General features: G+C 50.1%; 1 protein-coding gene across 1 annotated transcript in view; it reads right to left on the reverse strand.

Moving 5' to 3' along the window:
* Window positions 1–19709, reverse strand: part of Lrrc75a (leucine rich repeat containing 75A) — a 52883-nt gene extending 33174 nt beyond the window's left edge. Inside the window, exon 1 of the mRNA XM_045131304.1 lies at window positions 19427–19709. Within this exon, the coding sequence (XP_044987239.1) occupies window positions 19427–19678 (252 nt within the window). The 5' untranslated portion in view covers window positions 19679–19709. The remainder of the gene's footprint in view (window positions 1–19426) is intronic.
* Between the last annotated feature and the right edge of the window lie 6668 nt (window positions 19710–26377).

The following is a 26377-nucleotide window of genomic DNA, read 5'->3' on the forward strand; positions in this document are numbered from 1 at the left end:
ATGTATTTGATCCACTGTATACACATGCATTCATTTTTATTTATTTGAGAGAGAGAGAAACAGACAGACAGATGGACAATGGGCATGCCAGGGCCTACAGCCACTGCAAACAAACTCCAGATGCATGTGCTCCCTTGTGCATCTGGCTTACATGGGTCCTGGGGAATTGAACCTGTGTCCTTTGGCTTTGCAGGCAAGGGCCTTAACCACTAAGCCATCTCTCCAGCCCTGCACATTCATTTATTTTTAAGAGTGAAGAAAGAGGCTGGAGAGATGGCTTAGTGGTTAAACACTTGCCTGTGAAGCCTAAGGACCCCGGTTTGAGGCTCGACTCCCCAGGACCCACGTTAGCCAGATGCACAAGGGGGTGCATGCGTCTGGAGTTTGTTTGCAGTGGTTGGAGGCCCTGACGTGCCCATTCTCTCTCCCTCTCTCTGTCTCTCTCAAATAAATAAACAAAAATAACAAAAAAAAATTTAAAAAAAAAGAGTGAAGAAAGGTGTATTACAGGCAACAAGAAAGGAGTAAACAGTCTTAGCTACAGATGATTGGGCTTCTGCGTGAGAATGAAAATACTTAGTAGCAGAGGCCAGTAAGTTAAAAAGGAGACATAAAGGGAAGAGAAAGGAAGGGAGGAGGGCACTGAATAGGTTGGTATTGTATATATGTAAGTACAATGATTGAGATGGGGAGGTAATATGATGGAGAATGGAATTTCAAATGGGAAAGTGTGGGGGGGGGAGGGAGGGAATTACCATGGGATTTTTTTTATAATCATGGAAAATGCTAATAAAATTTTAAAAAAGAAAATAAACAAGACCCCCCAAAACTGTAAAAAAAAAAAAAAGAAAAAAAAAAGAAAAGAAAAAAGAAAGGAATAAACAGAATCATTCCAAACCAGTGTCTTCCCAGGCAAACAAATCAAGGGCTTTTCTTGGGGAAACTCATCTATATTCATATACGAAAGGCTCTATCATATGGGGACACTGTTGAGCATGCTCACTTTAACAATATGCTTCCCCACACACTGCATAGTCCTACATTACAAAAGAAAAGAAAGCCAGTTGTGATGGTGCACGCCTTTAATTCTAGCACTTGGGAGGCAGAGGTAGGTGGATTGCTGTGAGTTCGAGGCCACCCTGAGACTACATAGTGAATTCCAGGTCAGCCTGGGCTAGAGTGACCCTACCTCGAAAAACCAAAAAAGGAAAAAAAAAAAAAAAAAAAAACCAACAAAAAAAAAACAACCAACAACCACCAGGGTGAACACAGATGGGCACGGCAGCACAGAGCTGTAATCCTGACATTACAGAAGGGGAGGTGTGAGGATAGATACTTGAAGGTCAGCCTTGGCTCCAGTCTGAGTTTGAGGACAGCCTGGGTTACACAGGACCATTTCTCATAACAAAAACACAGGTATTAGGGCTGGAGAGATGACTTAGTACTTAAGGCACTTGCCTGCAAAGCCAAAGGAGACAGACAGGTTCGATACCCCAGAACCCACGTAAGCCAGACGCACAAGGTGGCACATGTGACTGGAGTTTGTATGCAGTGGCTGGAAGCCCTTCTGCACCCATTCTCTCTCTACCTGCCTCTGTTTCTCTCAAGTAGATAAAAATATTTTTAAAAAAGCAGGTATGCCTGCTCCTGAATGGAGAATTTTGCTTTTATTTTAGAGAGAGAGAGACACACACACACACACACACACACACACAGAGAGAATTGGCCAGCCAGGGCCTTAGCCATTACAATCAAACTCCAGACGCTTGCGCCACCTAGTGGGTATGTGCAAGCATGCGCTTGCCTCACCTTTGTGTGTCTGGCTAATGTGGGATCTGGAAAGTCGAACATGGGTCCTTAGGCTTTGCAGGCAAGTGCCTTAACCACTAGGTCATCTCTCCAGCCCCGAGAATTTAGTTTTATGATTCAAATTTACTAGGTTACTTATAAGGGTAGGCCAGAACGACTCCACAGTCTTCACTGGTCCCTTGTAAATGTGCCACTGGGCCTCCTGGTTTTGGATGTTAAAGCTCAAACCATATGGCACAAATTCTAGGGGCATCTTCTTGGCTGTTTCACACCACAGTGGGATGCATGTGAAATTCTGCCTATATATTTTTTATTGCTATTTTAGTGTATGCTCCTTATTTTAAAAAGTTCACTGTAAAACAGGATGCTATGTTATGCCAGTAGCTGCCTCATCCATCTGGTGTTTACCACATCTTCTTCTCTTTTTCTTTTTTCTTTCTTTCTTTTTGTGAGCCAGGGTCTCATTATGTAGCCTAGCCTGGCCTGGAACTCAGCATGCTTTCTGATCCTGCCTCCTGAGTGCTGAGGCTATAGGTGAGGCTCATCAAATCTAGCTTTCCTGTGTCTCTGACTACAACTGTAGCCATGCTGAGTGACCAACGTGCACCATTGTGAGGCATGTGTAACTCTAGGGCGTTTACACAACAAAAACCAATGACGTGTTTCCATGTATGTGTGTGTATGAGTGTGTACATGTGCAGGTGTCTGGGGACTGAACTCAGGTACTCAGGCTTGAACGGAGAGCACTTTTTCCACTGAGCTGTTTCCCTAGTCCAGTGAAAAGTTTCTCAGAACCCGCAGCTGTCAGTAGCCTGTGTGTACACAAACGCTACCCAAGAACACCAAGCTTGCAATCATGCAGACAAAGGGCTTGTCCTGAAGTTTCTTGTGGGGAATGAGCACTTATGCATCCAGATGGGCACAGCTGTCAGATTGAGAGCTTGCAAATCACCAAAGCAAAGCCAACTAGCAAAAGCAATACAAGCAAATGCCATACTCTCCTCTCCCAAGAGAAACCCCCATTGTTCAGGACATCGCCCGGCCCTGGTGCCAGCCTTGGTGGTCATTTTTCTCTCTCTCTCTCTAATTTAAGATATTGTATTTTTTTTTTTATGAGAGAGAGAGAGAATTGGTGTGCCAGGGCCTCCAACCACTGCAGACAAACTCCAGACGCATGCACCACCTTGTGCATCTGGCTTACATGGGACCTGGGGAATTGAACCAGGGTCCTTTAGCTTTGCAGGCAAATGCCTTAACCACTAAGCTACCTTCTCCAGCCTGGTGGTAATCTCTTACGGGCAGTCTCATGGGCCCATGGCCCGGTGCCAGTGGGTGCTGCCAGAGAGTCTGCTCTGCAGAGGCCAAGCCAAGAAGCTGCTGATGGAGGCCCACAGCCTCCGCCTTACCAGTCCAACCTGGCCAACAGAGAGGCTCTCTGGTCACCTTTCGGGGCCGCTGTCCTCACAGGGCCAGGCAGGACTCTCAGAACCCTCCAAAACCTACAGTCCCTCAAGGAATTTGTGCAGCCAGGTATTGAACAGACTGACTCCCCAGTGGTGGACACAGGCTTCGGTGACCAGCTCAGCAGGATGCCACAGACCGGGGGAGGAGGATGCTCGGCAGTTTTGCTCAGTGACGAGATGTGACTGTGCGCTGGGCTTTAACTTTGCAGTCTCAAACTGACGTCCTCTGCATGAAGCAGGCCTCTAGAAGCAGATGCCCAGCTACTGCCCCCTACAATTTAATTAAACCCCAAGAAACAGCAACGATAACGAATACATACCAAAGGATGCCTTTTCTGTATGTCTGCTTTTTAACTTACTGGCACAATCATCTGTAGCTAGTGGATGCCTTTTCTTTAGAAAAAGGATTTGATTTACTCTCCCAGGGTCACAGCCACCCTAGACATAGGTCAGGCTGGGCAGAAAACCCAACTCTGGGGCAGGCCCTGAGTCACTGTTTGGAGCAGGGCCAGCCCTCCTGCCACAGTGGGGCTTCCTCATCTACAGGATGGAGGGTCCAAGCAGGAGAAAGCAGAGGACACCAGGAATTCAGCAAATGAACACTTTTTTCTTTTGGGGCATTTTGGCTCCTGTATTTTTCTTTTTATTTTTTTTTTTTCAGGGCTTGGATGGAACCAACCCAGGGCCTCTAGTATACCAGTGTCTCTGCTAAGCCTCCCTTTTCCCCAGTGCTATGCATCTGCAGTTTTTTATTTAACCAATTTATTTTCCCAGCTGCACTTTCACTTTCCTAGAGCCTCTTATGAAACTGGGATTTTGTGTGTGCGGGGGGGGGGGGGGGTAAGATGGCCTCTAAGGTACCCAGGCCAAAATACATTCCCTGAATTTTTTTTTTGTTCACTCAGCACCTTCCTAATCTCTCTGCTTGGGCAATGACTGACTCAGTTATTTATACCTTTTGGAAAATGCATTTAAGCACATGTGTCCCTCCCCATGGTAAATTTTGTCCCATGTAAAGGAAAGTTTTGATCCACCATCAAAGAATTTTGGGTCAAGAAGCTGAGGAAAGACCTAGAGAGCTAAGGCATCCTTTTGACTCCCTAGTAACCTGGTTCCCCTGCAGAGGAGACAGGAACTGCCCATTTCTCAAAGTGTGAAACTGAGGCTGGAGGGTGAGCTCCCTCAGCAAGGGAGTAGTAGGGACAGGAGGAACCTGATCTCTCAGACTTTTTTTTTTTTTTTTTTTGAGGTAGGGTCTCACTCTGGCCCAGTCTTACCTGGAATCCACTATGTATCCTCAGGGTGCCCTTGAACTCACAGTGATCCTCCTACCTCTGCCTCCGGAGTGCTGGGATTAAAGGAGTGTGCCACCATGCCCCTCAGCCCCAGACATTTCTAACTCTACTTCTCCCAGCCATCAGTACTTGGGAGTTAAAGAGTATTAGAACAGAACCAATAGATGTTTGTGCATATGTGGAAAGAGAGGGAGAACTTGGTTTATTTTAAGGACCTGGCTCATGTGACTGTGGGGCTGGCAAGTCTGAGATCTGCGGAGCAGGCCGGGTGGGCTGTAGAGCGAGGGAAGACTCAACGCTGCGCACTCGTGTGGAGGACGTGGGGAGACAGAATTCTTCTTCCCGGGTCCCGGGGCCGAGTCTTTTCTCTTAGGGCTTCAACTGATTGGACAAGGCCCACCCATGTCATGCAAGGTCATCTTTTTAAAATGCCAAGTCTACTGATGCACCTAAAAAATACCTTCAGTAGCTGGGCGTGGTGGCACACACCTTTCATCCCAGCACTCGGGAGGCAGAGGTAGGAGGATCGCCGTGAGTTCGACGCCACCCTGAGACTACATAGTGACTTCCAGGTCAGCCTGAGCTAGAGTGAAACCCTACCTCGAAAAACCAAAAAAAAAAAAAACAAAAAAAAAAAACAAAAACCCCAAAAAACCAAAAACCTTCAGTCAGATCTAGACTAGTGTTTGACCCAAAGCTGGATGCCAGCCTAACCAAGCTGACACATAAAATTAACCATCATAATATGCTGAGCGTCTTTACTACCTTAAATCTCTAGGTCAGAGGCAAGGCCAAGGCCAAATTTCCAAGAATCTGGACTCAGACCTTTTGCTGCCCTCCCTCTGGGCCGAAGAGATGAGTCACACTGGATGAGGAGGAGCTCAGCTGGAATCCAGCTCACTCCCTGCCTCAGGAGGTGGAGGAGGGAGAAGAGGAGGGAGAAGAGGGGGGATTCCCCCAGGATCCTTAAGCTGGCTTTAGGGCGAGGCCCTGCCTGAGCAGGAGCTCAGTGGCTTGTCACCAAGGGTGCCTGTCAGTCTGGGCAGTGGAGAGGGCAGGGACTGGCAAGGAATGAGCCACAAATGCTCTTTCACAAGGCCTCTCAGCAGGAGCTGTGTGGACCCAGTCAGGCAGTCATCCCCATAGGGCCCTGCTCCCTAGAGTCAGTTGAGAGTGGGTGTGGCCTGTGGCAACAGAGAGGAATCAATGAGTTATCAAGGAGACATGTCCCTGAGGGCAGGAAGGGCCTTTCCCTGGTTTCTGGGAGGCTCCTGACCATGTCCAGAGTCCACGGGCACTGGGAGGGAGGCGGGTGGGGCTAGAAGAAAGGCAGGGAAAGGAAAGGCCAGAGCCACAGAGGTAGCAGAGGACCACAGCTATCTTCCAGTATCCCCTGTCCCTGGATTATGCCCATAGTATTTCTCATAGTGATGTTTTGTGCCATCACAGGCACCATCCAGACAGAAGTTGTAGATACACACTTGCTCCCAGGTTCCTGATGGGCTGTCCTGGCCATTGGATTTCCTTGCCAGTTTTCTGGAAGTTTCTGGCAGCTGGAGCATGCAGAGCCCAGAGGTAGTGTCATCTAGTAGTGGGTAAGAGGCCCTGCGTTCTGTCCTCAGCAATATATACACACAAAATTTTTGTAATCCCATCCTAGCACTTCTCTCTTCCCATTGTGGTCCGACTCCCAGAGTATCCTCTTCTGGGTCCTGGCTCACGGACCGGCCTCTCTTTGAGATGTTCCCTAGTGCAACTCATTTCTATTGTTCTTATCCTGCCCACTCAGGCCAATTTGCAAGCAGCAAAAGCCTCTCTTCGGAGAGGTGAGGGTTCTTGTAACAGGTAACCTGGATGCTTTTTTGTCTGAGTTTCTACTTTCCAAACTAGCCCCCACCCCTGTGTCCTTTATGGTCCCTGGGAACCCCTGGACACGTGTGATGCCTGACACAACTCAAGGATTGGGAAACCCCAAGTCTACAGATGAGGATCAGGGAAGTTCAGTGGATTGGCACCCGCTAGGAAAAGCTAAGTCAACTGGAATTACTGAGTGTGGAGGATCTGAGGTTATGAGACATGTCCGGAATACACACCCCCAGAACTGCGAGGGGTGGAAATGTGGGCAGTCTGAGAAGCTGCAGGAGAATTCCTAGACCTTATGAGTGCATGAGAAAGGACAACATGATGTCACCGCTTGTGCCCTCGGGGCTCCAGACAGGGCTGGACTCCAGATCCACTCAGCAAACCTTCCATTCTGTCCGTCGCTCTTTAAGAGGTGGGAGTAAAGCTGGGCGAGGTGGAGCACACCTTTAGTCCCAGCACTCGGGAGGCCAAGGTAGGAGGATTGCCATGAGTTCGAGGCCAGCCTGAGACTACATAGCTACAGCGAGACTCTACCACAAACAAACAAAGAAAACCAGAAGAGGTCGGAGCATTGAGCTGGAACTTTCAAGAAGATGCCCAATTGCTTCAGCTTTCCACTAGGACAATACGGCAAGCATTGGCTGAGAAGCAGAAGTCAAGCTCTGGCTCGTTTTACTGTCCCTTGCCTTAGGTGATATAAAGCTGTGCTCAGTGAGGTGGTGGGAGGAAGGGTAGAGCTCCCAACTGATACGCTGGTAAAACTCTGAACTGCATGATCTCACCAAGACTCCTGGGTACCACTGCGTACTGCATTAAGGGCAGGGTTGAACCAACTAGAAAAACTTCTGCTTTTCAGAGATGCTGTATGGGTTAGAAGCTGTCGGTGACAGAAACCCCAGTGATAAGGGATACCCTGGCCTTCATACTCCCAAGTCCCTTAGCTGTACTGGGCTGCTGGGAGCAGAGACATAACCATGTTCTAATGGGGAGGCAGTGAACTTTCGCCAGTGTCAGTTCATTATTTCAGCCCATCTTTTTCTTTTGTTTTTCAAGGTAGGGTCTCACTGTAGCCCAGGCTGACCTGGAATTCACTATGTAGTCTCAGGGTGGCCTTGAACTCATGGTGATCCTCCTACCTCTGCCTCCCGAGTGCAGGGATGAAAGGCGTGAGCCACCACGCCTGGCTTGTTTCAGCCGGTCTTAATTAAACCTTACTATTACAATGAATGACGGCACCACGTTGCTGCCAATCCATACAGCTCACAGCCTCGGACACAGAAGTTGCTCTGTGCAAAGGGTAGAAGTGAATAGAGAGATCCACAGGTGACAAAGTTACCAAGAAGTGATGAGTTTGTGCTCAGCCCGAAACAGGACATCTCAACCACACCTTCCAAGGCCCAGGAAACCTCATGGAAGGTGGGGAGGTGCAAAGAACTTAAGACCAAGAGGATGGGAAGTCGGGGCTGCGGAATGTGTCTTCTGGAGACAAGTCTGCTCTACTCAGGGACTCACGGCCGATGGGCTTTCCTTTTCCTGAATCAATATATCCTCCTAGAGGAGGGAGGAGCCCGTGAGAACCCTCATCTGCAAAAGTAAATAGTGGAAACTGATGATTGCTGAGAGAGGGAAGTCTCCTTGAGGTGGTGGGGGGGAAGGTAGCCACTGGAGGACTGTACATTCTCTAATCAATAGCCTCCCACCTATGATTATGCAAGCAACCTTAATTTAAATCAGTGGGTCATAAAGAAAAATAAGGTGTTAGTAGGATAGGGATCTAATGGGAAGAAGGGTTTTAGTGAGGGGGAGAAAGGGAGAGTAATTTGGGGGAGAACAGGGTCAAAATGCATTGTATCCATGTACGAGATTGTCAAAAATAAATTTAAAAGTGATGTTGTGGAAGAGCACTTAATGACATGGCAAATCTCCACAGAAAGTTTGATCCACTCAGCAAGCAGCTATCAGGGTTCATGCTTCTTGTTAAATGTCAAATGGATCTGTAGTGAAGCGAAATGCTAATAAAACTGAAAATAAAAAAAAAATGGGGCTGGAGAGATGGCTTAGTGGTTAAGGCACTTGCCTGTGAAGCCTAAGGAGGCAGGTTCGATCCTCCAGGTCCCATGTAAGCCAGATGCACAAGGTGGCACATGTGTCTGGAGTTCTTTTGCAGTGGCTAGAGGCCCTGGTGCGCCCATTCTCTCTCCCTCTCTAATAAATAAATAAACACACACACACACACACACACACACACACAAAGATAACGTCTTGCTGGAAGTGTCTCTTGGAACGTATGCTCAGGGCAGTGATATTCCCCATCCAATCCCACCCTCAACCTTCCCTTGCTCTATTCCTGCTCCTGCCATAGCAGAGTGGGTCCTCTGGGACCCAGAAGCAGCGCCTCCACGCCGCCTTAGAGGAGGAGACCCAAACCACCCATCTCAACTCAGGGAGCCTTGTAAACACTGTGTCGTTCACTGGGATGGACCCAGGTTTCCCATACCCCTCTAGCCATCACTGGGTGGCACAGCGCCTTAGGAGAATGGGTCCTGGCCCAAGCCTGTGTGGTTCTATATATACCACAACTCCTCTGAGCTCTTTGTGCCTCACCTGGGGAGCTGGGGGAGCTCCTCTTCCCCAAGGAGAGAGGAAAAGGCTGATCCAGGCGATCGGGACCTTGGACCTGCCTACTCTGTAGTGGCAGGGAGCCAGGAACCACAGTGTGCCAGCTGGTCAAGAACCCCTCAGGCCACTGGGGTGCCCTCAGTCAGCACCTACCTAGTGGCAGGGGGACTAGGGCTCTTCCTAGGAGCACTCTGCAGCCAGTGGCCCTCGCTTGCTCACTTACGGACTAACAAGGAAGGTTGGGGTGGGATGCCAGGTGCTGTGACCACCCCAGGCTGCAGCATGGTAGCCGCTGTGCTGTGAAGGTCAGGGTGGGACTCCTGACCGTGAGGGCCAGATGTTAGGCAGCGTCTTCTGGTGCTACTTGCCCACAGCTCTAAGGCGGGGGCATCCCGTCTTGCCCCTGCCCCTTGGTCACCTGAGGCACAAGCTCAGAGGTACATTAGGAACCAGGTGCGAGGACTGAACTTCTGGCAGGGGTAGGAGTCACTGGCTTCCACCTTCCCAGGCTGTAAGTGCCAGCTCCCTCCAAATGGGCGGCTTCAGTGGACAGGGTTTCCTTTGGGGCTCTTCCATTCCTTGCCCAGTGTCCCCTGCTAAAAGGGGGGGGGGGTTGGAGAGATGGCTTAGTGGTTAAGATGCTTTCTGGCAAGGCTAAAGCTAAAAGACCCAGGTTCGATTCCTCAGGACCCATATAGAGCCAGATGTACAAGGTGGCACATGTGTCTAGAGTTTGTCTGCAGTGGCTGGAGGCTCTGGTACGCCCATTCTCTCCGCCCCCCTCAGATAAATAAATAAATAAAAATTTTAAAAAAGTGTTCATTATTTATTTGAGAGTGACAGATACAGAGAGAAAGGGAGAGAGAGAGAGAGAGAGAGAGAGAGAGAGAGAGAATGAATGGGTGTGCCAGGGCCTCCAGCCCCTGCAAACAAACTCCAGATGCGTGCACCCCCTTGTGCATCTGGCTAACGTGGGTCGTGGGGAATCAAGCCTTGAACTGGGGTCCTTAGGCTTCATAGGCAAGTGCTTAGCTGCTAAGTCATCTCTCCAGCCCAATAACTAAGTTTTAAAGAGAAGAGGGGAGTCTGGCGAGTGTCCTCGGGCAGGATGCAGCTGTGGGCGGTGACTTGAGAGGGTCTCCCGGGGCAGCACGGAAGAGACTAAACTTCCCAACTAGCCAGTGGCGGGAGGCTTGTGCAACTTCTGGACTGAGTGGCTATGGCCACATATGAGCCCTATGGGTTGGTGGGGGGCGGGGAAGGACGGGAGAGAGACAGCAGCCAGTGTGTACCATGTGCCTTGAGTCTGCGTATGACCCCTGCAGCTGCTCTCAAGTCAGTGATCCGAGCTAGGAGCCGGAATCCGAGCAGCCATGCGGAACTCTGATCTCTCATTAGCTGCCTACAACCTCCATGGCGCCTCTGCTCCCTTCTAGAATGAGCACCTTGGCCCAGAACGGGTGTTCTGATTCCTAGCAAAGGTAGCCCCGCTGTGTAGCTGGACACTGCCTGACCTTGTCTCTTGGGTCCTGGGTCGCTATGGTCTTCCCCACAGGGCCGCTTGCTATACCTTTCATGCCAGGAGCCATGCCTGGGAGTGCAGGCACTGTTGCTGAATAAACTGATTCAGATGGCTTTTTTCTTTGTTCATCTTCCATACACACACACACACACGCACACACACACACACACACACACACACATTTTGAGGTAGGGTCTCACTCTAGCTCAGACTGACCTGGAATTCACTATGTAGTCTCAGGGTGGCCTCAAACTCAGGGCAATCCTCCTACCTCTGGCTCCCAAGTGCTAGAATTAAAGGTGTGTGCCACCATGCCCAGTTTGGACACTGCTTTTCATAATATCTTCAAAACTCTACCATCTGTACTTTAAATAATATTGTACTAACCTCACAAAAGTATTTAAGGAGCAAGGTGGCACACACCTATAATTCTAGTACTTTGGATGCTAAGGCCTGCAGATTACAAGTTTGAAGTCACCATAGGCTATAAAGTGAAAACCTGTCTTAAAAAACAAAAACTGGGGCTGGAGGGGTGGCTTAGTGGTTAAGGTGCATGCCTGTGAAACCTAATGACCTAGGTTTGGTTCTCCAGGTCCCACATAATCCAGATAGATGCACATAGTGGCACACACATCTGGAGTTCATTTGCAGTGGCCAGAGGCCCTGGTGTGCCCATTCTCACTCTCTCTCTGTCTGTAATACATGAATAAATTTTTAAAAAATCTTAAAAAAAACTAGGCTGGAGTGATGACTTAGTGGTTAAGGTGCTTGCCTACGAGCCTAAGGACCCATGTTCGACTCTCCAGATCCCATGTAAGTAAGACAGATGCACAAAGGTGACGCAAGCATAAGGTCACACATGCCCACTAGGTGGTGCAAGCTCCTGGAGTTCAATTTCAGTGGCTGAGGACCTGGTGTGCCAATTCTCTCTCTCCTTCTCTTTCTCTCTCTAAAAAAAAAAATTTAAACCCCAAAACTACTATTATTATTTTTATGAGAGAAAGCAACAGCAAGAGTAAGACAGAGAGAAAGAACTGGCGCACCAGGGCCTCCAGCTACTGTAACTGAACTCCAGATGCATGCACCACCTTGTATGCCTAGCTTACGTGAGATCTGGAGAGTCGAACATGGGTCCTTAGGCTTCACATGCAAGTGCCTTAACCACTAAGCTATCTCTCCAGCCCCAGCCCCCCCAAAATATTAACTTAGGAGTAAAACTAACATGAGAAAATGTTTGATGGATCAGAAATTCACACAGTGTCAGGCATAATGGCCAGATATGGTAGTGCATGCCTTCAATCCCAGCATTAGGGCAGCAGAGGTAGGAGGATCACTGTGAGTTCGAGGCCAGCCTGAGAGACTACATAGTAAATTCCAGGCCAGCCTGGGCTACTGGGCTAGAATGAAACCTTACCTCAAAAAAAAGCAAAAAAACAAATCCACACAGACACAGACCAAGTTGCTAATGCCTGCTCTCCCTTGCTAAGGGAGACGACCAAAAGGAGCTAAGACCCCTTCCTTGACCACTGGATGGACGCCTCCAGTTCTCATGGCATCACTGCCAGTCTTCCAGCTTGAGCAAATGGGAAGGGTGTAGAGTGAGGCCTGCCCAACTCAGGCAGACTAACAAGAGATGTCTTGTGTTTTGTTTTGAGACAGAGTCTCATGTAGCCCAGGCTGCCCTTGAGCTCCTGATTCCTCTGTCAACCTCCCACTGCTAGGGTTTCAGATATGTGCTAACATGCCCGCCATCCCCCAAAGACACTATCAAAAGTCCGCTTTTCACCCAGGCAGACAGAAACACTCAGCAGAGGAAAGAGCTACACAGAAACAGAGACAGAGCAGCCACAGGGGCAGAGAAAGACACAGGTAGACCACACTGGAGGTGTGGTGTGTTAACCCGGCTTTCTGCCGCTGTAACAAAATGCCCTGGGTGATTTACAAAATAATTAATTTAGCTTGCAGATGAGGAAGCCAGGAAGTCTAAGAGCATGGCACTGCATTTCCTGGCCCAGCAAGCATGTGTCGGTTCAGCCTCCCTTTGTCCCCTGCCCCCCGCCAAGGTAAGGTCTCACTCTAGCTCAGGCTGACCTGGAATTCACTATGTAGAGAGAGAATATATATATATATACACACACACACACACACACACACACACATGCATACATATATATATATATGTATACACACACGCATATATATAAATCTTTTTTTTTTTTTTCTGAGGTAGGGTCTTGCTTAAGCCCAGGCTGACTTGAAATTCACTATGTAGTCTCAAGATGGTGGCCTTGAACTCACAGTAATCTTTCTACCTCTGCCTCCCAAGTACTAGGATTAAAGGCATACACTACTACATCCATATCTTATTTATTTATTTTCAATTCGAGAGAGAGAGAGAGAGAAAGAGAGAGAGAGCGAGCATACCAGGGCTTCTAGCCACTGCAAATGAACTCCAGATGCATGTGCCACCTTGTGCATCGCGCTTTACGTGGGTACTGGGGAATCGAACCTGCATTGTTAGGCTTTGCAGTTAAGTGCCTTAACTGCTGAGCCATCTCTCTAGCCCCACCACAGGGATCCCACCCTGATGACCTTATCTAACCCTGGTGACCTACCAAGACCCCCCCCCCCACATGCCATCAGCATATGAATTTGTGGGTTAGCTTTCCAATATGTGAACTTCTGGAGGTCACACTGGAACCACAACACACGGGCCTCGGGCTCAAAGCAAGGCCGTCTCTGCAGGCAAACATGCTTAGGTACTCCCTACTCTCAGCTGGACTGCATGTCTATCCTGGTTAAGATAAAGTTAGAATCATCAAAATGCCACGTCCCTTTGAGCAGCAGCTGTCAGCAGAACTCCATATGGCTGTTGGAGCCAGCAGTCTGAGCTAATAAAAGTTAAAAAAAAAAAAAAAAAAGCTGGGAAATGCTCCCAGAGAGACATGTGGGCACAGTGCCCAGGCCTGGGTGGGTGGGGTAGGGAGAACAGGCACTGTCAGAAGGGGTCCTTGCCTCTGCTGAGTGCGCCAAGGCCTCTATCCTCAGTTTGAACACCCAAGCCTTTTAGTAAAGGTGAGCCCGATATAGCAACTGAACCTGCTAACTTAGATAAGTGGGCCCCTCCCCATTCCAGTTTCTCTTAGTGGGAGTGGATATGATAGTGAGAGAGTAATTGTGTTCCCTCCCCTCCGAATGCAGATGCTGAAGTCCTCACCTCCTGATGTCTATAGCATTCTAGCCTTTGGAAGAAGTGCCTTTCTGAAATACGCTCAAGGGCTCGAGAGACTCAGTGACTGACAGTGCTTGCTTGTGGGATCTGAGGGCCCAGGCTCAGTTCCCCAGCACCCAGGTAAAGATGCAGAGTGGGACGCATATTGCAGTGGTGGGAGATCCTGGAGTATCCATTTCTGTTTCTCACTCTGCTTGCAAATAAATCAATAATTTTAAAAAATATTTTATTTTTACATATTTATTTGACAGAAAGAGAGAGAGAGAGCGCGTGTGAGAAAGAGAGAATGGGCATGTGCCAGGGTCTTCAGCCACTGCAAACATATTCCAGACAAATGTGCCACCTTGTGTATCTGGCTAACTTGGGTCCTGGGGAATTGAATCTAGGTCCTTTGGCTTTGCAGGCAAATGCCTTAACCACTAAGCCATCCCTCCAGCCTGTGTGTGTGTGTGTGTGTGTGTGTGTGTGTGTATGTGTGTATTTTTTTTTTAAAGAGGCCTTTTCTTTTTTCCCACATGAGGACACTCATTACCTGAACATGGGCCCTCACTAGATGTCTAATCTGCCTAAGACTTATCTTGGACTTCCAGCCCCTAGAGTGTAAGAACTAGATTTCTGTTGTTAATAAGCCACCCAGCCTCTGGTATTTTGTTATAGCAGTCTGAAGGGACTAAGGTAATTGGTAGGAATACAGCCAGGAGGACCAGGGCAGAGAGAGAGAGAGGCGGGGGGGAGGGAGGGAGGGAGGGAGGGGGAGAGGGAGGTTGGGAAGGAGGGAATATGAATGAATGAATAAATATGAATATGTGTGTTTCTCAAATGATACCCATAATTTTGCAGGGAAGGAAGGAAGACAGATGGCAGTCTGACCGTGCCTGCTTTGGAGAGGGGAATTTCCTCCAATGTTGTTGACCTCACCTCCTGGACATCGGATAGGGATGCTGTAGAGAGACATTGGTCACCTGGGTAACGCTTCAGTAAGCAGCTCTCACATGCAGGCACTGGTGGGGTGCAGGGAGCAATCAGTGGACCTGAATGTGGGGAGCGCTACCTGGCCTGTGCTTAGAGTGGAAATACTTGAGAAATCTGAGCCAAGCTCAGCAGGCTCTGGAGAGAGCACACCAGGGCCAGGGGCCAGGATAAGTGCATCAGAGAGGCATGTAAAATCCAGACTGGGGCTGGAGAAACGGTTTAGCAGTTAAGGTACTTGCCTGTGAAGCCTATGGATCCAGGTTTGATTCTCCTATACGAACGTAAGCCAAATGCACAAGGTGGGGCTGGAGAGATGGCTTAGCGGTTAAGCGCTTGCCTGTGAAGCCTAAGGACCCTGGTTCGAAGCTCGGTTCCCCAGGTCCCATGTTAGCCAGATGCACAAGGGGGCGCATGCGTCTGGAGTTCGTTTGCAGAGGCTGGAAGCCCTGGTGCACCCATTCTCTCTCCTTCTATCTGTCTTTCTCTCTGTGTCTGTCGCTCTCAAATAAAAAAAAAAAAATGCACAAGGTGGCACATATGTCTGGAGTTCATCTGCAGTGGCTGCAAGGCCCTGATGCACCCATTCTCTTTAGCTCTATATGCTTCTCTCTCTCTCTCAAATTATATATATAAATTATATATATAAATATATATGTATGTATGTATGTGTGTGTGTGTATGTATGTATGTGTGTGTGTATATATATAAAAATCCAGACTCCAGACTATAACGGTTTACTGACCATGGGCCATGTACCTGATATATGACTTCAGCCCTAGAAAGCCTGTACCACACTGTGTGTCAGGAGCTCAGAAGAGAGAAAAGGAGCTCCTGGTACTCTCAAAGAAGGTGGCTTCGGCCCCATTAGTCCTCAAAGCCAGGGTGACTGACTCAGCCGCAGGCCCTGTGGTCAGCCTGGCCACTACAGAGGCCTGCGACACTGGGAGCCTTAGAAAGCAACAAAGCAGGCCTGATATCCAACTGTATCTTTATTACTGCAAAAGCCTGCAGACAGCCCCAACCAAGCGAAGGCCGGCGGATTTCAAAAAGGAACGGTTCTTTGTGGAGGGAACACACGGATCCCGCAGAAACCGGGAAGTCCGGCTCTCCTGTCAGGATCGCTCTCCTCTGGCCTCCCCAGCAGAGGCCCCAGACTGCACCTGCCTGATGGAATCCTGTGGTGCCACCGAGGCTGGGCACCATGCCACTCCTCTCTCCAAGAACACCTCCGTGTGGCAGGTTGCCAGGCACAGTCAAGCCTGTGGACATCATGCCCAGAAATCCAACCACTCGGAAAGCAATTGCACAGGATCTCCTGCCGTAACGACAGTCTGGTTAAGTCAGCATATAGGCATATGGCCGTGGGGGGGGGGGGATCCAAGCACTTTCTGAGGACACATGGTGACGACAGTCTGTACACACATTTCCACAAGTACCAAGGTTTACTAAGGAGTACCACAAGCCCACGGCTTCTCAGTTCTATCCCAGTGACACAGTAGTTCTTCTCTGCCCTCAGGAAACATATGACCTTGTCTAACAAACCAAAGGTCATCAGGGGAAAAACCAGGGATGATTAGATGCTTTGAAGTACGGTGGGATCCTGGCAGTCAGAAGTTGAGCTGACGTGCCTAGGACGGTGGAATGGTGTACATGCATTCCAGGTACAGGACAAAGAAGAGCAAGGCTAATGGTAAGGACCTCTTCTTTGCTCAGTGTGTGTGTGTGTGTGTGTGGGGGGGGGCTTTCCAATAGGCTTGCTTACAGAGAGTCTCTCAGGTAGGGTGAATGTGCAGGGTGATTGCTAGTCATCCTGCCAATACCTTTGAATCATAGGCTGGCCTCCTGATATGTTTCAGTAAGTGATAAGCTGGAGAGTCTCCAAGCAAGGAAACTCTCCCCAGATCCAAGAAGGAATCAGCCCACCACAAACTCCTCACGGTTCTGGACCATTTTCTATAATCCCCACCTGGAACAAGCCACCTGGGGGAGGGGGAGGGGACTCAGAAAGGAGCGGTCATGCTGAACCTGAGCTCTGCAAGCAGGGTTCAGGGGCTCTGACTGCTCTCTGAAGTTCTCCGCAAGGCTGTATGGGAGTGCATCTATCGGAGGAGAGTGCGTGTAGCTCTTTCAGGGACTCAGAAAGATCAAGGACTCAAAGACATTGAGAACCACAGGAGATAAGGATCCAAAGTTTCCTCCAGCCTTGTAGATGCACTGAGTACAAACATCTCTGGTACCTAGCATGCACGAGGCCCTGGGCTTGACCCCCAACACTCAACGGGGTGTAGTGGCACATGTCTGGGATCCTAGCACTCGGGAGGTAGAGGCAAGGGGGATCAGAAATTTAACGTCCTCCTCAGTTACACAGTGAGCTTGAAGCCATCCTGGGATACATGAGACCCTATCTCAAAAACAAAACGAGGGTCTGCAGAGATGGCTCAGTGGTTAAGGCACCTGCCTGCCAAGCATAACGACCTGGGTTCAATTCCCAGTACCCATGTAAAGCCAGATGCACAGGGTGACACATGCATCTGGCGTTTGTTTGTAGTGGCTGGAAGCCCTGGCACATTCATTCTCTCTCTTCTCTTTCTGCGTGCAAATACAAAAATAAATAAATAAGTAAATATATATAAATCTTGTACCAAACACATAATCAAACACAGAAGAAAGTGCTATGTGAATGGTGGCGGTGATCAAAACTGGGAAGGAAAATAGTATTTGGAGAACAGCAATGTCAGTATGCAGCCCAAATTCAGCTGGATATTCCTCTACTTGGTCTCAGGGCTCTAGAAAATGCTCCACTTGTTTGCCATGGGCATGTGGATATCCTTGGGTTCTCCTCCCACAAAGCCTAGGGCCTATGATCATTTTCTGGAAGGGCCTTGATCCCCATATTTCAGACAACACAGGGCAGTTCTCCAGGTCCACAGTCCTCATCCATTGGCCAGAGTTAACATCGGGGGTGTCAGAAAAGGGAGCAGTCTGATTATCTCCTGCCTTTTCCCAGGCGTTCACTGAGAAGGTGCCAGCAGACAGGATGCACAGGCAAAAGACCCTGCAGGGAGAAGCTCAGGTTCCCCACAATGGTTATACTATCTCTACTATACACTATTGTCCAAAGGTCTGCTCACTCTCCTTGACCTTCAGCCTTCTCTTGGAGAATTCTAACTGGTACTTGAAAATGCTGGCTTTACTTCAGTTTCCTACGCCGTCAAGAAGGGCTCGGCAGTGGCTGCAATTTTTTGGTATTCCACCCCCCCCCCAATAGCACTCCTCCCAGGACCTGGGGAATAGCATGTGATCAGCACAACCTTCTTACTGTCTAGAGTGCAAATGGGCTATAATGGTCTGGAAAATCCATTTTCTGTTTGCAAGTGAGGGGGTTACTGTGAAGGTTTCCAATTTTCAAAAGACAAAGAGAAATACACATTGCTAAAGTTTTATGGTGTGGAATGCCATCTTTCGTTGACGATTCAATTCGGGGAAGGCACTTGGGGATTCAACAGTCTCTTGGGCATCATTCTGGATGTTGTTTGGAAAAGAGGATCTTCCCCAAACCCCAAGTCTCTTCTGCTCCTCTCTCCCTGTGCAGTGCAGCCTAGGGAACACACTCCAGAGAAACATCGCACCAGAGATAAGGGTGTGGGGGAAGGGATGCTATAGAATCCAGCGTGTATGTGCTCCCTTAGATTATAGGAGCTCCTCCCAGGAAGTTGGCTTTCCCATCTGTAATGGGCAAATCTCACAAAGGTCACCTGAGGTTTCCCACTCCCCATCTGCAGTAGACTGCATCTTTGCTGAGGCTCATCTAGCAGAAACATAGGGCCTGTGAGTCTGCACTACAAAGCCAGGCCGAGACAACCTGATGGCCTCATCTAGCAGAAGCATAGGGCCTGTGAGTCTGCGCTACAAAGCCAGGCCGAGACAACCCGATGGCCATCCTCGAAAGACACAGGAAGGAAAAACAAGCCCAAGAAGCAAGTGACAACGTCAGCCCCCTGGTCAGATCTGCAGTCTGTCCCTAACCAGTTGGTCAGGACCAGGCGGAGAGCAGACTGCCGTGAGAGAATCCATTCCAGCTGGCCAAGAAACCAGATCTCGCTCCATTCTCACCAAGGCTTTGGCAGGCACTCACGGCCAGACCCAGCCAAAGTTATGGGAGGTGAAACATCTTCTGCTCCCCAAAACACGACGCAGGATGTCTTCTGGTGAGCAAATGACCTAGCGAGTGATTATTTCACCAGCCCTGGGGCCATGCCCTTGGACTCTTAAGAAGCTGGGTTCAGTAAAAAACTGCGCATTCCTCGCGGACCCCTGGAAAAGGGTGACCACCGGTGGGCAGAGAGGGACCAGGACCCGGGAGGTCTCCCAGCATCTCCTCCCACCAACCATCTCTGCAGACTTGAGGAGCTCAGCGGGGACAACGGTCCAACAGGTCCTCTTCACTGGCCTCACAGGGCCAGCAGGTCACTGCTTGGACCAAGAGGCCGGAACATTCAGCAGGAGCTCCGAGGCACCTGCTACCAGACAGGGCTCCATCCTCGCTGTGGGGTGGGGGGGGGACTGGGCGGTGCCCTCGCCAGTCTCCCCCGGGAGGGGTGGGGCTCCCCCGGGGTCAAGTACGCTCCCCCCCAGCCCTCCCCGAGCTCACCTGGCGCAGGTGCTGCAGCAGCGTCCCCGCCTCCTCCCGCCGGCCCTGGCGCACCATACGCAGCAGCTCCTGGACCATGCCGACGCGCCGGTGGTACGGGGGCAGCCCCGCGCCGGCGCCCGCGCGCCCCGCCTTGTCCCCGGCTCGCAGCAGCAGCGACGCCCAGAAGTCGGATCTGTCGCGGCGGGGGCCGGGAGCCGGGCCGGGGCTGGGTCTCTCCGCCAGGCTGCCTTTGGTCTGCCGAGTACCCATGCCGCCGCCGCCCGCCGGGATCGTTCGTGCTGGGCCTCGAGGCCGCGTCCCCCTCCCGAGCGCGCCAGCCTCCCGGGCTGCAACTTTGGGGGAACTGTTGCGCGCGGGCGGGCGGCGCAGGGGCGGGGGCGGCGGCGGCCCGCGCTCCCCTCGCTCCTCCCTCCGCGCTCCCCGGGCGCGCACCCCGGGCGCTCGCCGCCAGCCCGCCGGCCCGGCCCGGCCCGGCCCCGCCCCGCCCCGCCCCGCCCCCGCGCCGGGGCTCCACGCTGCCGCGCCTCCCTCCCTCCCTCCCTTCCGCCCCAGCGCCCGCTGCCGCTTCCCGCCGCCGCCGGGCTCTGGGCTGGGGGGATGTCGGGCGCCCCCGCCCCGCCTGGTCCCTGGCGCTGCGCCCCCTGTCGGCCACCGCGCTGCACTTCTTGGCGCTCGCGCACCGGGTACTGGCCCTCGGTCAGCACCGGGTCTCCCCGATGTTTGCTTCCGCGATTACCTGCGACCACATCGTCCTAGGTGCTGGCTAAAAAGCGCAGCCTCGGGCTTAGCCGTTCAGGCACTTGCTGAAGGACCCAGGTTCGATTCCCCAGGACCCATGTAAGCCAGATGCACCAGGTGGCGCATGCGTCTGGAGTTCGTTTGCAGCGGCTGAAGGCCCTGGCGAGCCCGATCTCTCTCTTTCTGTCTGTTTCTCCCACCCCCCTCAACAAATAAAAGTTTTTTTTTTTTTTTTTTTTTTTTTTTTAACTGCAGCCTCGCAGGCCTTTTCGTGGGGCCTGGAGATGTGCATTCTCTAGCTAGCATCCTGGGTGATTCCGACGCATGATCCTTGGAGCACTTACGGGCGATGGTGGTGATAGTGGTCGGTGCATGGATCCGGGCCAGTAACTGGACGTGTGTGTTGGGTGTATGCGGTTTTATGGAGAGGGGCTTTTGCTTCATCAGGCTCTCGCACGGATTTGGACCGAAAAGGTGTGAAGAGAGCGTCCGCTCTTGCTCGCACACTTCCGAGTGGCTGCCTTGGAGGTCGCGGAAGTGTGGCTGCCGGTTTCACAGTTTGCTAGCCTCTGCGTTACTTGTGGTGCTTGGAAAGCCCACTGAGGTTCTGCCCAAGGAAGGCTAAGACACTTTGGGACCTTCCCTCTGACAAACCCAGACATCCTTGGAGGCTGGCAGCTGTGTGGCAGCAATTGTGTGAGCTGTCCGCTGATCCAGGCCCTGGGTGCTGTGTTAGGGCTTACCTACATGTGCATTGTAGGGCCATGAAAACAAACTACTGAGGCTTAAGGCTTCCAGACTCCTGGCTTGTCCTGTTGGGATAACACTATGAAAGTCTCCACCTGTTTTTATCCTTCCAACTCTTGACAAAGAAAAGAAAAATTACTCCATGACACTTCATTGTAAAGCAGAGACTGTTCAGGACTGTTGTCAGTAGAATTTTGGGATGAGGGAGAGGAGGGGATTAAGTTCGACTGGGAATGCAGTAGGAATTTGTAACCCTGTAAGCTGTTGGAGGATGAGTAAAGTGATCAGACAGTGATCAGATATTGGGGAGCCATCAGACCTCCAGAGCTCTTGTTAAGATACTTGGCAGGATTCTTCTGCAAAACTGGATTTTACAAGGACATGCACGGATGGGCCTCAGAGAGGGACCATGACAAGTGTGGCCTCGCAGAGAATCTTGCCAGTGGACAGAACCCAATCAGATGCGCTCCAGAAATGAGAGACCCTTTTCCTACTGGCGCTCATAGGATCTTCCCACAGGTGTCTTCTCCATCAACCCTGACCTTGAGGATGAGGTCCTGGCTCTTCCCCAGCAAGCTTCTCCTCCCTTTGAACACCCTGCTTCCATGTGTTCATTGGGAGCTCTATAAGCTGGCTTCACAGAGCTTATAACATGCACTGCCGTTGTGTGCAGAAAGCCCCTGTTGGTGTCTTGAGAGCCCAGTTTGAGAAATACTCCTGTGTCTCTAATCTTTGGCCTGCAGGACCACCTCTCAGAGTGGCCACAAAGGAAGCCCATCGACTAGACCCCTCCCAGGGAGATCAGGCACCATCCACTTGCAAACAGACCCCGCAACCCCAGCTAGCAGACTGGCCCTCTTGAGGTTATATAGTTGAGGAAATCCCATCTCTGATGGGAGCTGAATTTTATTCCTCTTCTGAATCCATCTTCCCTTCACTCCGTCTGCTCCAGTCACCAGTGGCCCCACCTTGCTCCTTCCTTCTCAGCCAAGCTTTTTAGAGAAGCCTTGTATTTACCGTCACGACTTTTTTTTTTCAGGGTAGGTTTCACTCTAGCCCAGGCTGACCTGGAATTCACTATGTAGTCTCAGGGTGGCCTCGAACTCACGGCAATCCTCCTACCTCTGCCTCCCGAGTGCTGGGATTAAAGGCGTGTGCCACCACGCCCAGCTGCGTCACAACTTCTTTACCTCCATTCACTCCTCATCCACTACAGTTTGGCTTCTGGCCACACCACAGCTTTGAAATGTGTCTTGCCAGTGACCTAGTTGCTAAATTCAGTGGTTACTTTCAGTCTTCATCGTACTTGACTTTAAAGTAGCATCTGATCCTGTCACCTATTTCATTTTGGCTGTAACTACTTTCTAGCTGGGTGTGATGTCTCACCCCTATTACCTAGCATTGGGAGGCTGAGGCAGGAGGATGGCAAATTTGAGGCAACATAGTGAGTTCCAGGACAGCCCAGGCTACTGAAAAAGACTTTAAAGAAAAAGAAAAAAGAAAGAAAGAAACTCCAAGCTGGGCATGGTGGCATATGCCTTATGCCTTTAATACCAGCACTGGGGAGGCAGAGATAGGAGGATCACTGTGAGTTCAAGGCCAGCATGGTACCACGGAGTGAGTTCCAGGTCAGCCTGGGCTCGAGTGAGACCCTACCTCTATAGTATGAAAACAAAGAAGTAGTACTGGAGAGATGGCTTAATGGTTAAGGTGGATGCCTGTGAAGCCTAAAGACCTAGGTTCAATTCCCCAGGACCCATGTGAACCAGATGCACAGGTGGTACATACTTCTGAGGTTCATTTGCAGTGGCTGAAGGCCCTGGCATGCCCAATGTCTCTCTCTTTCTCTGACTGTTTTACTCTCTCTCAAATAAATTTTAAGAAGAGGGGCTGGAGAGATGGCTTAGCAGTTAAAGCACTTGCCTGAAAAGCCAAAGGACCCAGGTTCGACTCACCAGGACCTACATAAGCCAGATGCACACACATCTGGAGTTCATTTGCAGCAGCCGAAGGCCCTGGTGCACCCATTCTCTCTCTCTCTCTCCCTGCCTATTTCTCTCTTTCTCAAATAAACAAATAAAAAATATTTGAAAAAATTTAAAAAGAGAAAAAAAAAAGCCCCACAAAAAACCATGATGGAATGTGAAGTTGTGAAGGGGAAAGTAAGGTCAGGGGAGGGAATTTCCGTGATTTATTATCTATAATTATGGAAGTTTTCAAACAAAACAAAACAAAAACAAACAAACAAAAAGAGTCTAGCTCTACACGCAGCCCATGTATTTAATCCCAGCACACGAGAGGCTGACGTAGGAGGTTGGCTGTGACTTGGAGGCCAGCCTGGGACTACTGAGTAAGTTCTAGGTCCGCTTCGGCTAGCGTGAAACCCTGTCTTCAATCCCTGCTGTTGTCACCTTCATGTTGCCGGGACAAGACACCTGACCAAAAGCAGATGATGGGAGAAAAGTTTTATTTGGCTTACAGTCTCAAGGGGAGGCTTCATGATGGCAGGAAAAAGGCTGGAGATCGCCTCTGCCACAGCAAGTGGAAGCCAGCAGCAGAAGGGTGAGCTGAACTTTGGCAAGGGGAAGCTGGCTCGAACACCTGAAAGCCCACCCCCAAGAGCATGCCTTCTCCAGCAATGCTCCAACTCCCAGACTGCCACCAGCTGGGGACCATGCATAAGTTTTTGAGGGACATCTGATTCAAACCACCCTCCCTCAACAACAACAACAACAAAAGAAAGAGAGGAAGAACGAAAAAGAAAAGGAAGGAAGGAAGAAACTGAACTGTCTCAGCTTGCAGGGAAGTCTCCTATAGATTTCTTTCTTTATGCAGTGCTGGGAATGGAACCTAGGGCCTCCTGCACGCCAGGCAAGTGTTCTGCCACTAAGCTATGCTTCCAGCCCTTTTCTTTATTGAGTTCCTCTGGAGCTGTCTTTCTTTCCCGCATCTTTCCTTGCTGCTTTTCAAGGTACCGTATTCTTTGTAGGCGCTGTCATTTGCACACATGGCTTTTCCGACCATGCACACTGCTAGCTGTGCCTCTCTCCAGCGTATGAGCTAATAAGTTGCCCGCCATTGATGGTGGTTATTGGCAGAAGATGCAAGACTGCGGGCTCAGAGATCAGGGGCTGGATTGCTCGGGGCCAACTGAGGAGCATGAGTGTTGGCATATTCTCATCAGTCCCCTTTGCCGCCAAGCCCTGCAAGGGCCATGTGCTGGGCCCAGATGGGAGCTCCACATACAGCTGGTTTGGTTTGCATCACGGCTTGAGAATCATGGAGCCTGGGGGATCTACTGTTGACAAGCACAGCAGTAAGCAAGCCTGCTCTTTGTCCTAGAGGGACACAGTACCTTGTCTTTCAAGGTTGCTTGCTGCAAACACTGCACTGAGATGTTCAGGTAAAAAGCGGCCAGGATCTTGTGCGCTCAGCTTATACAGCAAGATGTGTAGGAGTGTCAGATTCAGGGCTGGAGAGATGGCTTAGTCGTAATGCACTTGCCTGCAAAGCCTTACAACCTGGGTTCGATTCCCCAGTACCGACATAAAGCCAGATGCACATAGTGGCTGGAGGCCCTTGAAATCCTAGTCTCTCTCTCTCTATCTACCTATTCCTCTCTTTCTCTCAAATAAGTAAGTAAATAAAATATTAAGGAAACATTTTACTTATTTATTTGTAAGTAGAGACACAGAGAGATAATGAGAATGAGAGAGAGAAGTGGGTGAGCCAGGGGGCCTCTTGCCACTACAAATGAACTCCAGATGCATATGTCACTGTTTTGCATCTGGCTTTACATGGGTACTAGCAAGTCGAACTTGGTCTGCCAGGATTTGCCAGAAAGTTTCTTTAACTGCTAAGTCTCCCCAGTCCCTTATTTATATTTTTCAAATTTAATCTTTTTTTTAAAGACAGGGTTTCATGATATAGTTCAGGCTGGCTTTGAATTTGTGATCCTTCTACCTTAGCCTCCCAATTACTGGGATTATAGGTATGAGTCACCATGTCCATACAGTCCATAATTTTAGAGGTTCAGTCCATGCTCAGGTGAATTCATTGCTTTTAGGCCACTGACACAGGGCTGGATGATGATGGAATGGAATGTATGAAAGAACAAAACTGTTCGCTTTGTATCTGGGAAGTTCCACTCAAGGGCATATCTCTGGTGGCCTCTTAACAGTTCTGCAATCTGGGATACCTTCCAGTGAGGTTTTTGGTCAAGGCAGTCCCATAGGCCCAAGATACCACATGCTTCAGTTGTAGGGCACTGAGAGAGGAAGCTGGAACTGAAGCTGGAAGCTTCTACCTGCTATCACAGTGCAGGAAGGTGCTATGTAGGTGGCTGGGGGATAAGCCACTGATAACTTTAATTAGCGGAAGACCCTGCATGATCCACAATAACTGACCAGGCAAGATGTGCCAACTGGACAGCCTGGGTTCCGTTTCCCAGGACCCACATAAAGCCTGACGCACTAGTAAGAAACCTGGCACCCTCTCTCTTTCTCTCTCTGTTTCTTTTCTTTTTTTTCTTTCTTTTTTTTTTTTTTTGGTTTTTCGAGGTAGGGTCTCACTCTAGCCCAGGCTGACCTGGAATTCACTATGGATTCTCAGGGTGGCCTCGAACTCATGGCGATCCTCCTACCTCTGCCTCCCGAGTGCTGGGATTAAAGGCATGTGCCACCACGCCTGGCTTCTCTCTGTTTCTTAAGTAAATAGGTAAAAAATATTTTTAAAATGTGCCAACTGGTGCAATAGTTGCATGACTGTTATGGGGTAACCAGCTGATCTCTGAAGGATTTGAGTTGTGCTCTATGGGAGGGAATTCACGCCTGGTACTGAAGACCTCATCAAAAGCCTATGGTTGGGGAAGTCATAGGCCCTAGGAGGGAAGGTACTACTGTTGTTTGGTTAAATGGATATGTTGTGTCCATCAAACTGCCCTCTAGATATGTCTGTCCATGCCCGTAGATTAGTGCTGCTCTCAGCTTCGGTTGGAGAAGCTTCTTTTTGCCATGGTGGTGACTGGGGAGACTCAAAACTCATCAAAGTGCTGAGAATAAGTAACTGTCAAATACTCAGCCCTAAATGGGCCATATATATATCATCTCCTCCAAGGGTCAGGGAACGCCGTGGAAAGAGGTGGTGGAACGTGTACAAGCACCACAGGATGGGAAGAGGGTAGTGGAATGTCGTCTTCTGGACGTGATGAGGCAGCTGGTCACAAACTCACACCAGCTGTGCTGAAACTGCACAAGATTGAGCCCATCAACGTTCTGTCATAGGTGGTGGAGGGGAGCATGAGACCCCCACCCATCCCTGAGGAGGTATTGACAGTTAATGGGTGCTGGTTGTTTTCTTCAGTGGTGCAGCCACTGGTAAGTAGCCCGTCTCCCACCCACGATCATGCAAGCACACCCAGTTCAAGTCAGTGGGACACACGTCAAAGTAGAAGTGGGACCAGCT

This window comes from Jaculus jaculus, chromosome 12, assembly GCF_020740685.1.
Source record: "Jaculus jaculus isolate mJacJac1 chromosome 12, mJacJac1.mat.Y.cur, whole genome shotgun sequence".
NCBI classification, from domain to species: Eukaryota; Metazoa; Chordata; class Mammalia; order Rodentia; family Dipodidae; genus Jaculus; species Jaculus jaculus.